The 13,331-nt window shown below is 44.7% G+C and overlaps 1 protein-coding gene across 1 annotated transcript in view; it reads left to right on the top strand.

Annotated features, from left to right (window-relative positions):
- The first annotated feature begins 284 nt into the window (after nt 1-284).
- LOC306852204 (BAH and coiled-coil domain-containing protein 1-like) overlaps nt 285-13,331 on the top strand; it is a 101,303-nt gene continuing 88,256 nt past the window's right edge. The window contains exons 1-2 of the mRNA XM_079388887.1: nt 285-468; nt 9,773-10,109. Coding sequence (XP_079245013.1) covers nt 9,934-10,109 — 176 coding nt within the window. The 5' untranslated portion in view covers nt 285-468; nt 9,773-9,933. The remainder of the gene's footprint in view (nt 469-9,772; nt 10,110-13,331) is intronic.

Genomic DNA, 13,331 nt, shown 5'->3' with positions numbered 1-13,331 from the left:
GCATAAGTAACCATGTGGTCGTGCCTCACACTGAACTCGTCGCGAGACAGGAAAGCTCAAATAAAGCGCCCGCCGTTTAGTTTAGTTGATCCAGCTGACGCGCCATTGGCTCAGAGCGCCATCCAATCGGAGCCACTGTTTATCCTGGGCCGCGCTGCAAGAGCTTATTGACATGTAGGTATTAGACCAATGGGCGCGACTGCTCCCCCAGTCACCTCCCCCTCTTCTTCTTGAGTGGCACTAGCAGATTCAGGAAAGAGCCTCTGACTGCTTGTACGGGGCTCGATTCAGCAGAAGCTCTTACTACTACGGTGCATCTCCGAACTTCTGCACTGCACACGCACTGCAATCAGCAGACTCTAGGATGTAACCATTTCCATATGTTTTTATTCTGCTTCTGCTCCTTTACGTATTTTTTTATCATGTTTTTTTAAACCCATTTATTGTTTTGCAAGGAATAACTTACCAGTAAGTAATTCGTTTATATTGTATACATTTATATGCGCGCAATAATAAACATTTGCCTTCAAGAGCTGCTCTTACTTTTTTTAAGAACATCTGGCGTTATACAAAATTATGGAGTTTGTGTTGCAGGGGGGTGAAAAAAAAGCTATCCATTAATTTTCATCTGAGTCTATTGCTTTCTTTGAGCAATAGTAATGACATCAAAAACAATTATAACAATACTCATAATCATTATAATAATAGGAGATTTTTGCAATACTGAATTGCTACCGAATTCCTGCATTATTTTGACTAAAAGGGAATTTTATTTAGAGCGAAGACCTTAGTGTCTTATTGACTAATAAAGGATAAAATACAAGTGTGAATAATTGCATTATTTGCGATACATTCATTCGCAAACTGCTATATGCAATGGACGTGATGGCAGAAGTAAGATACACAAGCGCTTTTACCTTTCTACAGTTTACACGTAGAATAAATATTAGAAATCAAAACTGAAAATCTCATTTTAACTCAATTTTAGTTTTTATAGGCTTTACGTATTTTCCATTGATATACCATGATTCATAAAATTGTCTGGCTTTTATCAGAGGACATTTCCTACCACTCAAATCCTTTAGGAAACCTGTTCTTTCATGCGCTCCTCCTCACCTCCCATCCGTCCTCCGAGCCAAATCTAATAGATCTCAGATCCCAATAAATGTTAAAAGTTCGGCTTTGGTTAATAGTGGGAGGATACTACGTTCAAATACCACATGCTTTAAAATTTGTGCCCAATTTCTTTTAATGATGTCACAAAAATGATGCATGTTTGCTGGAAATGTCCTTTGTCAGCGCAAAAATGGTGCACTACATTTAACTCTGTGCTTCAGAGAGCTTATTCTTTAGGAATTTCAGCTTATGGTCATTATTTAAGAAAATATATAATTTTGTGCCCTTCAATTCACTCACTATTCTATAACCTCTCTCTCTTTTCAGTTTTTGTGTTTTTAATGAAGGCGGTAGGGCTACAGCAATTTGGCACTGCAACCATCCTTACACTCCAAACTGGGAACTTCCACCTTTTTAAAGGCCTCGACGTTCCTTGAGCGTCAAATATCTGGAGATACGACCTATGTCTTTCGTTTATAGTTTGTAATTTAGAATAAACGCAAAGCACAGCTGGAGATTCAAGCTTGATCAAAAGGTCTTTGTTTCCTTATGTGGCACCGACGAGGTGGGTTTCGTGATTCTGGACTCAACTATAATTACAACTCCGACTACGCCACCCTGGGAATTTCACCCAGGGAAATAATGGTCCAATAAGGACACACAGGTTCGTCACACAAGGATAGAGCTGAGGCGTGAATATAGTTGAGTCCAGAATCACGAAACCCACCTCGTCGGTGCCACATTCTGGCGTAGTCGGCAGGATTTTCGCACATTGATTTTTGGGCTGAGACGTGAATTCGTTTTTTCTATATTGTGTGGGGTGAATGTTGTAGTTTTTTATTTTCTTCTATTTTTTTGTTGAAGCAGGGCGGTGGTGTGCACTGAACGTCCTATCTCTTTTCGGTGGTAAGTCTCACTAATTTCTTAAGGATGGATGATGAATTACGTGAACTGCGAGATCTAGTGTTACAGTTGCGGGCTGAAAATGAGAAGTTGAGGCAGGATTGGGCCAGCGCAGATGCAGTTGAACCCAGACCTGGTCCGTCTAATGCGTCATCATTGCCTATCGATCCTCCATCTGCAAATGCTGGTGTTCCGGCTGCAGAGAGGTTTGTGTTTATACCACGAGATCGTAAGTGTCCCAAATTTAATGGTAGGGCGGGAGTGGGTATAAACGAATGGGTTGATGAGGCGGAGGCCTGTATGAGGGTTCGTCATATGTCCATTGCCGATCGCGCATTTTTTTTATTTGATCATTTGGAAGGGGAAGCTCGGGAAGAAATTCGATATCGCCCAGCGATAGAGCGGGAAGACCCAGAGAAAATAATTTTTGCTTTGCGCGAATTGTACGGTTGTTCCCAGCCTTATGTGGCTTTGCAAGAAGCATTTTTCTCTAGGAGACAGCAGGAGGGAGAAACCCTATTGGAGTTTTCTTTGGCACTCATGGGTCTGCTAGAGAGGGTTAAACAGCGGTTGCCCAGTGGTTTGCCAAATGCTGACTCTTTATTGCGGGATCAATTCGTTGAACATGTACGTGAGAGCAGCCTTCGTCGAGAATTAAAGCAGCTCGTTCGTCGTCAGCCAAATTCCACCCTGCTGGAAGTGCGAAGTGAAGCTATACGATGGGAACAAGAAGGGACTCCGGGGGGCGCTAGAGGCCGTAGCCATTCGGTTCCGTCGGTTCAAGGCTTCCAGTATGGAGTGGGGGGAGGTGCACATATGGGGGTTGGTGGTGTACTTCCACGCTCTGAATTGAGCGAATTAAGAGAGATGTTTAAGGCACAGCAGAAGCAGCTTGAGCAGCTCACCCAAAGCGTCACAAGGTTGCAAGGACCTTCATCTCGTGTTCCATCTGCTCGTAGTGGTCCGATTATATGTAGGCGGTGCCATAGACCAGGACACATTGCCAGAGAATGTGTTGGGGAGCGAGTGGCCCCTCACGTTAGGGACCTACCCCGTTACGCTGATTCGCCAACGGATGGTAGGCAATTTCGCTTTGGTCAACAGTCGGAAAACTAGTCCCCGCCGGGTCGCGGAGCCACGATCCGGTTGGGGAGAATTGCGGCTCGGAGATAGATTACAGTTCACGTTCTCTACCACAATTGGTGTCATCGTGTCCCCACTTAGATGTCCATATAGGTGGGGTGGTTGTGTCTTGTTTAATAGACACTGGGTCAATGGTGTCTACGATTACAGAGACCTGTTTTCGTACACATTTTGAACCGTGGGGGCAAGACCGTTTGAAGTCCTGCCAGTGGCTGTTATTGCGTGCTGCAAATGGGCTTTCTATTCCATATATAGGTTACTTGGAATTGGATGTTGAATTGTGTGGGCATGCAGTCTCTAATTGTGGCATTTTGGTTGTTAAGGATCCCCCGGGAGGCATTGGTGTCCAAGCCCCTGGCGTACTAGGGATGAATGTCTTGGGGCGGTGTTATCAGCAGTTGTTTGGGCAGCATGGTACCGCACTTTTTAATTTCCCTTCCGTGGCTGGAGTACCTTCCTTTGTGAGGCAGGCCCTGCAACAGTGCCATCAAGTAAACACTCATCCTCATCCTGATTGTTCAGGGTGGGTTAGGGTGCGGGGTCCTCGGACGCAGCGAGTGATAGGCGGTACTATTACGCTAATAGCGGCGACCTGTTCAGAACAATTTGCGGATGGAGTAGTACTCCTTGAACCCCCTGAGTCCGGATTACCGGAAAATTTGTTGGTCTCACCTGCATTGGTTCGCGTTGTTAAAGGCACAGTCTATGTACCAATAGTTAATGTGGGTACTTTAGATGTTATGCTTTTCCCGCGCAGGGTTTTGGGCACTTTAAGTGGCGTACATGTGGTTAGTTTACCTGCAGGCATTACAGAGGTTCGGTCTAATACAATTATTGCAGGTTCCCCAGTTGCTTGCCCTGTAGAGCGAGCACAAATAGATGCGGTTGAGTTGGGTTCATTACCTGATGAAGAACAGAGCCAGGTTAGGGCCTTGCTGAAGCGGTATCAGTCAATTTTTGCCGTCAATGAAAGTGACTTGGGGTGTACGAATCTCATCTCTCACGACATTCCGTTAGTAGATGAAGCCCCTGTGAGGCAGCGACACAGACGTATTCCCCCCTCCGAGTACGAAACCGTCCGTGCACATATAAACCAATTGCTGGAGTCCCAGGTCATTAGGGAGAGTTGCAGTCCGTATGCGTCCCCTATTGTTCTGGTGAAAAAGAAGGATGGTAGTCTACGCTTATGCGTAGACTACCGTCAGTTGAATGCTAAAACCAGGAGAGATGCTTTTCCACTGCCCCGTATAGAGGAGTCGCTGGATGCACTGTCGGGAGCCCGCTGGTTCTCCACTTTAGATCTGGCTAGTGGTTACAATCAGGTTCCCGTCAGTGAGGGAGACAAGCCAAAGACCGCTTTTTGCACCCCGTTTGGATTATTTGAGTGGAATAGGATGCCATTCGGGCTCTGCAATGCTCCCTCTACATTCCAGCGACTAATGGAGCGGATCTTTGGAGACCAACAATATCAATCTCTTCTGTTGTATTTGGATGACATTGTAGTGTTTTCGTCTTCTGTTAGCCAGCATCTGGAGCGGTTGGAAGTAGTATTCAGGCGTTTGGAGAGGGAGAATTTGAAGGTGAAGCTGGAGAAGTGTGCCTTTTTCCAGCCTGAGGTAAAGTACCTAGGCCACGTTATTTCAAGTGAGGGAGTCGCTACTGATCCTTGCAAAATTGAGGCGGTGATACAGTGGCCTCGGCCCTCTACCGTTAAAGAGTTGCGTTCATTTCTTGGTTTCGCCAGCTACTACCGCCGTTTTGTGGACAGGTTCGCAAAGTGGGCGGCCCCTCTACATCGGCTGGTAGGAGAGCTGACTGGAAGCAAGCGTAGGCCAGGGCAGCAAGAGGAGGCATTCTCTAGTGCCTGGAGTAGAGAGTGTCAAGACCACTTTGAGGAGTTAAAGAGTAGGCTTACTACGGCCCCTGTTCTGGCATATGCTGATTTTGCCAAACCGTTTGTCCTCGAGGTGGATGCGAGCCATGGAGGGCTTGGGGCAGTCCTCTCGCAGGAACGGGATGGTAAGGTGCGACCAGTTGCATACGCCAGCCGTAGTCTTAGACCTAACGAGCGGAACCTGTCTAATTATAGCTCCATGAAGCTGGAGTTTTTAGCACTCAAGTGGGCTATGACCGAACGCTTTAGAGAATATCTGTTGGGGAATAGGTGTATAGTGTACACTGATAATAATCCCCTCAGCCACTTGGCCACTGCCAAGCTGGGTGCTACGGAACAGCGGTGGGCTGCTCAATTAGCTGCCTTTGACTTCGACCTCAAGTATAGGTCAGGTAAGAGTAATATAAATGCAGATGCCTTGTCTAGGTTGCATTCTCCAGTGGCAGTAGGGGGCTTAGGCTCTGGCACCACGATACCATCCGTGTTGAGGAGAGCAATGGGGGCGGATCTGGTAGCTGCGGCCACCCAGTGTACTGTGTCTATGTTCCCTGGCCATTCGCCTGTGGAGCTGGCGTCCTTACAGGCTGCTGACCCAGTGATTAGCGAAGTCCTGGGATTCTGGAAACACAGGAGATATCCTGGTCCAGAAGAACGACGGAAGCTGTCGAGACATGGTTTGGTCCTGTTACGGCAGTGGAAACGTCTGGTAGAGCGAGATGGGGTTTTGTATAGAAGGGTGATGCGTCCCGATGGTAAGGAGGAGGCACTGCAGTTGGTTTTGCCAACCATTTTAAAGACCGATGTTCTGACCCAACTCCATCAAAACCATGGCCATCAAGGTGTGGAACGCACCCTTGAACTTGTCCGGCAACGATGTTACTGGCCTGGTGAAGCAGCTGAGGTGGCAAATTGGTGCCAGCGGTGTGAACGTTGCCAAGTGGCGAAAGATACGCGGCCACCGGCTCGGGGACCTATGGGCCATTTGTTGGCTTCCTGTCCTAACGAGATCATCGCTGTTGATTTTACGATTTTAGAACCATCTAGTTCAGGAGTGGAGAACGTGCTGATAATGACCGACATCTTTAGTAAGTACACAGTCGCTGTCCCAACTCGGGATCAGCGGGCAGAGACGGTGGCACGACTGCTAGTGACTGAGTGGTTTTGTAAATTTGGTGTCCCAGCGCGTCTTCACTCGGACCAGGGTCGTAATTTTGAGTCTGGGTTAATTCGCCAGTTATGTGCCCTTTATGGGATTGTTAAGTCACGAACTACTCCATACCACCCAGCTGGAAATGGGCAATGCGAGCGGTTTAACCGTACGCTCCACAATCTTTTGCGGACCCTTCCAAGCTCGAGAAAGCGAGACTGGGTAGCATGCCTTCCTCAAGTGGTGTTTTGTTATAACACCACCCTCCATCAGACTACAGGAGAGTCGCCACATTTTTTAATGTTTGGCCAGGAGGCACGATTACCTGTGGATTTCTTACTGGGTAGCGTTCGGGAGCCCATAGAAGGTGACATACATGAGTGGGTGTTAGAGCACCAGACTCGACTACAGGTAGCTTTTGAGGGAGCTCGAGAACGGTTGCGAGTTGCAGCAAAGAAGCGTAAAGAGCAGCATGATCTATTAGTTCGGGATGCCCCGCTCACTGTAGGGCAGTTGGTGTATCTTCGCAATTACGGGGTCCGAGGGCGTCATAAGATCAGTGATCTTTGGAGCCCTGTGGTATTTCAGGTCTTGCGAGCACCTGAGGAAGGCGGTGTAGTGTACTCTATTGCTCCTGCTGATGACTTGACCCAAGTAAGAACGGTACATCGTTCCTTGATTAAGGGTCGATTGGGGTCAGAGGCCCCGGATGAATTTGAGCACGGATCAGATCCAGAGGGGGATCCCCCTCCTCCGGAGGAAAGTTCCCTTCATCTGGAGGAGGAAGACGTTGATCTGGTGAGGGTTGTTAGAGTAGGTGTTGGGAGTCCCAGGCTTACAGGTCAAGGTCGTTCCCAGGACTTCTTGGGAAATATTGTTCCATCTCGGAGGACAGGTGTGGTGCAAGCAGAAACCCCGGTGTGTGTTGAGAGAGAGGTGAGGCCTGGACCAGTCGATTCACCTTGTGAGGTTGCAAATACTGTTAGAAGGACTAGTCGAGTTACGGCGGGCCAACATTCGAACATGAATCGCCTCCCTAGGCCAGCGATTGGGCCAAGTGGGGCAGTTAATGCGGTCACGGCAGTCTTTAGGCCATGGATCTGAGTTGTCATGCGATCACCGGGACGGCGATCCAGTTCGGGGGGGTGGATTGTAGCGGGCATAGCTGCCTAGTTAATTGTAGTAGCAACTTGAGGACTAATTGAATGGTAATCACCTAATTAGATCCAGGTGCGCGAGTGGGTATAAGGAAGGTTTCTGCGTTGTTGGGAAGCGTGTAGACTGCTGCAAACTTTGACACCGTTCTTTCCGAGCCGTTCCCGTATGAGGACCCTTGCGCTGAACCGCATATCATTTGGGTACGTTACCATAGATGGAGAAATATTTAATTTGGGGTGAGCTGTTGGCTGTATGCGTTCTGTTTGTTTTAGTATGCATCTTGGGCTGTGTTTATCCATCGTGGTTCGACGTTGGGAGGGTCGTTTTTGCTAATAATCAGGTGGGTAAACTATTGACTTAATGGGGGAATATCTGCGAAAAGGCATTGTTTATATCGTGACATTGTTTATATCCCCCTGGTTTAGTTGAAGAGGCCAAGAGCTGGTAATGTCGGCATGATTTCAGCGAGCTGATTGGGACCGTGACCTGGCTTCCCCTTCCTTTTGATTTTTATCTTCGTTGTCTTGAGTATTTCTAGCGCGTGGCCGCGACGTTCCGTCTTGCCTCGCTTCATTTGCGCCTGCTGACCAACCCACATCAAGTGAACTTGACGCCGGGAGATTGGGAGACCGGGAGACCGGAGTATTAATCCGTGTGGCCGTTGGCCACCTCCGCACTGTTTCAACTGAAAGACTGTTTGTGGGGTTCGTATGGTATAATTAGATTGTTGTGTGAATGAACTCATAAGGTGATGCGAGTTGTTTGAGTGCGTCCGTTTATAGTGTGTGTGTGTGTGAGAGAGGGTGAGTGTGTTCTCGTGAGAAATAAGTATTGATGGTTGCGCGATCTTATGGAGTGAGTCGGTTGTGTGTGTATGTTGTTCAGGGATCAGGTGTAATGTGATTTTGCATCTGTTATTTCGTTGTTTTTTTGTATTTTGTTGATTAACTTTGTATTTTTCTTTTGTTTATTGATTTGATCTATGATAATCTGATTGTATTTTCTTGATTTATGATAACTTGATGTTGATTTTGTTAACTTTGTTGGACTGGCTAAGGGGTGCTGACGACTCTAGGTCCAAGTTAATGGGTACCCTTGTTCACTGAGTGGTTTGATTCTTCTGAATTTCCTGTCACTTGAATGCACGTGTGCTTGTGGTGAAGTGAGTACATTAGTGTACGTTTGTAGTGAAGTAGAATTGGGTAAGTTTGTTATTTCCCCTTGCCATCTGACATGTTATCTTTGATTTTCTGATTGATTTTGTTTATTTTCCATTTAGTTTTGATTTTGAAGCCATATTTAACCCTTGTGTATTGAATTGTGTGTGTGTGTCTAGCTTTTATCCTAGTCATAATAAAGTATTGTTATTTTTCTATATTCACGCCTCAGTTCTATCCTTGTGTGACGAACCTGTGTGTCCTTATTGGACCATTATTTCCCTGGGTGAAATTCCCAGGGTGGCGTAGTCGGAGTTGTAATTATAGTTGAGTCCAGAATCACGAAACCCACCTCGTCGGTGCCACACTTATATTTGATTCGGTGTGATAAGCAGCGCACTTACGACCGTTCGTACGAGCTTTTGTAATTCGGTTTTGCAGACTTTCTTTTTTACCTTACAATTTTCAATAGTCTGTTAATGGCAAAAGTACTTATTTTGCAAGCATGTTTCGAAGCAATTAGTAACATCGCATGACAATTCTCTCAATGCACCATTTTGACAAGACTCCATCTGCAACAACGTAAGATCATACTATATTGCTTGTACCCGTGATTTAGGAAACTTAAGGACTAGATTCCAAAGGTGAAATATAGACGTCATCACTCGTGTGCATTTCTCCCATTATACAATGTTATGGAAAACCTAGTTCAGATGAACAAAGCAGTTTAATTAACTGAAATGACTGACAAAAAGGACTGAGGAAATGTCATTTATAGCTAGTTGGATGCATTAAATAAATTAGTGTTTGTAATGAAAGCAGTCATGCCAAACGTCAGCGATTATAGATTTTCGTAATATTTTTCATCTTGTCAAAAAGACTTATTTGGCTTGGTCAGTTTTCCCTCTCTTTTTGCTAAAATGTCCTTGGTTTTCCATGTAGGCTTAAGCATACGATAATAATGTATTGATCCTGACATCTCTCTGTGAATGGTGTATAGCCTGCAGTGAGTCTTCTGTGTAAAAGTGGAGGTGTGCTGCAAGCTCGCTCGGTTGTGGTGAGATGAGAGACGAGCGGAGAATTTGTGTTTAGGCAGCAGTCGCAGCAATGGACGTACACTCGTGGTGTTTTCAATGAAGGATTACCATTACACATCTGAAGGATACTAACATGATACGATCTTTTGGATTTGCATCACTCACTCGTGTAACTGGTTTGTAATTTAAACTACATTTTATTATTTTTGTGTTGCAGAAAACATGACTGGGACATACTTTTTTGGCCGTCAGAGCCAAAACTGTGCTGAATGCAAGACCTAAGCGAAACTCTTAACGGGATTATAACATCTGGGCGGCGTTCGGTTCGGTTCTCGTGGTTTCCCGCTCTGGATTTCGGATTTATCAGTTTTTATCGGGATGGAAGGCCGGGATTTCGCTCCTCCGCCGCATCTTCTGGCAGAGAGAGGCGCGCTGGTTCACAGAAGCGCCTCGAGGATCACTCCTGCCGGGCACACGGCTGTGCAGCATCCCGGTCACTTTCAGCCTGGGAAATATTACACCTCACACATACCGATGCCTCCACATTCAGGTAAGTGTTATGCTTGTTTTCTCCTGTCGATAAGCGAGTGCCTTTAAAACGTACTTTTAGCAGATTAAAATTGCTTAACTTCACAATAGCGCATTGACGTGTAAGCTTACTTTTTTTTTTATCGGGAAATAAATGTATTTTTGTAAATAAGCAATTGCTACGGTCTTCATATAGTCAAATCTGACTGCATTGTGGCGTTTTATCAGACAGTTTACTTAAATAATATCCGACGTGCTGCGAAAGGCTGGTCGTTGAGCAGTGCGTATCAGAAGAGAGCAGTAAGAAAATATATACCTTTTACCTGAACTGGTAACATTATTGTAGGGCACCGTAATTTAGGCTATATTTAGACTTTTAATTTATTTCTGATGATTAAATGAATATACTGTTTTGTTGATAATGAACAATTACTTTATAGCTGGATTGCCCTCTTTTTTCACGCTTATTCAGACATCTAGTTTTCTCTGACAACATAAGTTGTTTGGTAGTATCTATTCTAGTAAAGCCCCATGATTTTCTGTTAATTATTAGGGTGCATATTTGAGCGGATTGCTGCCACAGCTGCTTTAAGTTAATAACACAAGCTTTGGTGTGTGTGTGTGAGCTGTGGTTCGAGAAGTCTCCAAGATTAGGGTCAGTAGCTCTGTGTGTGTGTATGTGTGTGTGCTAAAAGAGGCGCCTGTAATACCAGAAAATCCGGTTTCTATATTGAGCGGTGATGTGACGGGGTGCGAATGAGTTGACAGTGCATGCATTAGATTTAACAAGTGTCTCCAGCATTCAAAGTACCTTTGGGATAGAGGTACACTTTGCATTTTGGTTATTAATGAGATATAAATTCATATATATGTGCACACGAATACGTCAGCCTGTGAATGCTTCAGCTTCAGTTGTTAATCGCAGAGAATATCACATTTTGTACGTAATAACATATTTTTCTTTTTTCTTTTATATATAACATTGGTTGACATAGCCATCCTTTTGGCTGACGTGTTGTTTTAAAGAATGTGTTCAGCAGTTTAGTTCTAAACAAGGAATTAAACTCCCTTTGGTGTTGTTTTAGTCGATGTACTTAAATATAAATTTTTTTTTCTTTCTTTTTTTCATGTAGCTTAACATTAATTTTTTCTTATATTTTTTCATACTACCCCTTGCCTTATTAACTGGTGTGTTTGTATATGTATATGTAGCCTATATATGTGTGTGTGTGTGTGTGTATGTATATGGCTTGTTAACTGGTGTATATGTGCGTGTGTATGTGTGTGTATGTATGTATGTATGTATGTATATATATATATATAGAGAGAGAGAGAGAGAGAGGCCTATATATATATCGCTGTGTTGTAGACTCAACTGAAATTTCAGAAGCGAGATCTATCACAGCGCTCGCTGATCCTGATGGTCCCGGGGCACGGTGAATGCGCGCGGGTACTGATGGGGTCGTTAGCGGCTGTCTTTCTCTCCGGCCTCCTGCTGCTACTATACCCTCACCCACTGCCGCCTTAAAGTAATTTTTATTTGTTCATTACACAAATAACTCCGTCCTCTTACCTCACACAGAGACAAACTACGAAGGTCCGCAAGATAAACTCTATAAAACATACAGTCTCTTTTACGATAGCTGCTTTCGAGTAAATGCACATCTTCCTGTCGTTATTTTTCATCTCTAATGTATTGAATCGGTTCATTGTCTCTTTCTTCGATGACTGTCGTCGAGCTCAATGCGTTTTAAAAGCCGCACCGCCGCTAGATTGATGGATTTTGTTGTGCTTCTCAGGTCTCGCGTGCACATCAAATGCTGCTCTGGCAGTGCGCGCGGATAATGTGTACAGTAGGATCTCCTTTTCTTCTTTCTTTTTCACCCCCTCTCTCTCTTTCTTTTCTCTCCTCCATATCCTCAGCAGATGTCTGTAACGTCTGCCTCAAGGCGGACGCCAGCTCATGCCATACAGGTGCATCATTACTTGTGTGTGTGTGTGTGTGTGTGTGTGTGTTTGTGTGTACGAGTATGTGTGTGCGCTCGTATCAATTTCTTGTTCTTCCGCTGTGGCTTTTTTAATCAACACAGGTGTCTTTTCTGCTCATACAGAATAGATAATATACGATGATACTGTGTGTATTCTTTTACATCATATACTGGGACAAAAGTAATTTATAATTTTTGTTTGCATGGGATAAGAATTTATATAAGCAGGCATTAGTATATATTTTCCTTCCCTTTTTATGTGTATAAATATTTCTTTCTCTTTATTTCTGCTTATTTTATCAATTATTTGATAGCCCTATATTCCCCTTAATTAAAATATATTATTTCAGGCAATCTCTCACACACACACACACACACATACACACACACACACACACTTATAGGCCTACATATAAACTGTAATCCTTAGAGTGCAGACATGCAGGATGTGAGGAAAGTCTAAAAGTCCCTTAATGGTTGTGAAAATAAATAAGAAATGCACTCTGGTACTCTTTTAGCCAATGCTACTCTTTAACTGTTGAATCACAAAAATAGCAACAATTAGATTGAGAGACCGAATGATTTGAGTTTTTCTCTAATACAACCAACAGCAACCCGCAGTTCAATTAGGTGGCACCCCGTCTGTCACAGTCATCCACCTGGTCGTTTGCCCTCACCCTCGGCGTTACAGAGTGGTTTTGTAGCTCTGTGCCACACCAGTCATGTTTCTGCAAAAGCAGTGGTCTGCCCTGACAAGCTTTGGTCGGCCTTCTTTCATATTACTTCTTCCTCTCTTGCTTCTGTGTGCCTTGAGTCCTGATTTAACAATGCTGTGTCTGCACTGCTGTTGATCCTAACCTGTCTCACCCTCCCCGTCCACTCGTTCCTCTAAGGTGCAGCCCTGCTCCGCACTGAGATACTGCTGCCCCCAGGCCATTCGCCTTTGATAGGGCTTGTAGTTTAAATTAGTGTGTTCGATTGAGTCTAGTTAGTATCTCTCTTCCTTTCGCTCTCCTTTTCCACCTGTGCATGTCTCTGCACTATCCCTGACTTGCAACGGATCACTTGTAATACATAAATGCTAAATTAATTACAGCATCTTTGGAATAAACGTTTATGTTTGATTCCACTTTCATCTGAAAACTACCGAAATGGCATGAGATTCCTTCGCTGCTCCAAAATAGAGTAAAACAGTGAAAGTGACTAAAAGAGAGAGCGGGAGAAGAGGAAAAAGAGCGGCTGAATGTTTCCACCTGGTTG

The sequence above is a fragment of the Barbus barbus genome (assembly GCF_936440315.1).
Source record: "Barbus barbus genome assembly, chromosome: 32".
NCBI lineage: Eukaryota > Metazoa > Chordata > Actinopteri > Cypriniformes > Cyprinidae > Barbus > Barbus barbus.
The sequence above is the reverse complement of the archived record's forward strand: the minus strand, read 5'-3'. Positions and strand labels throughout refer to the sequence as shown.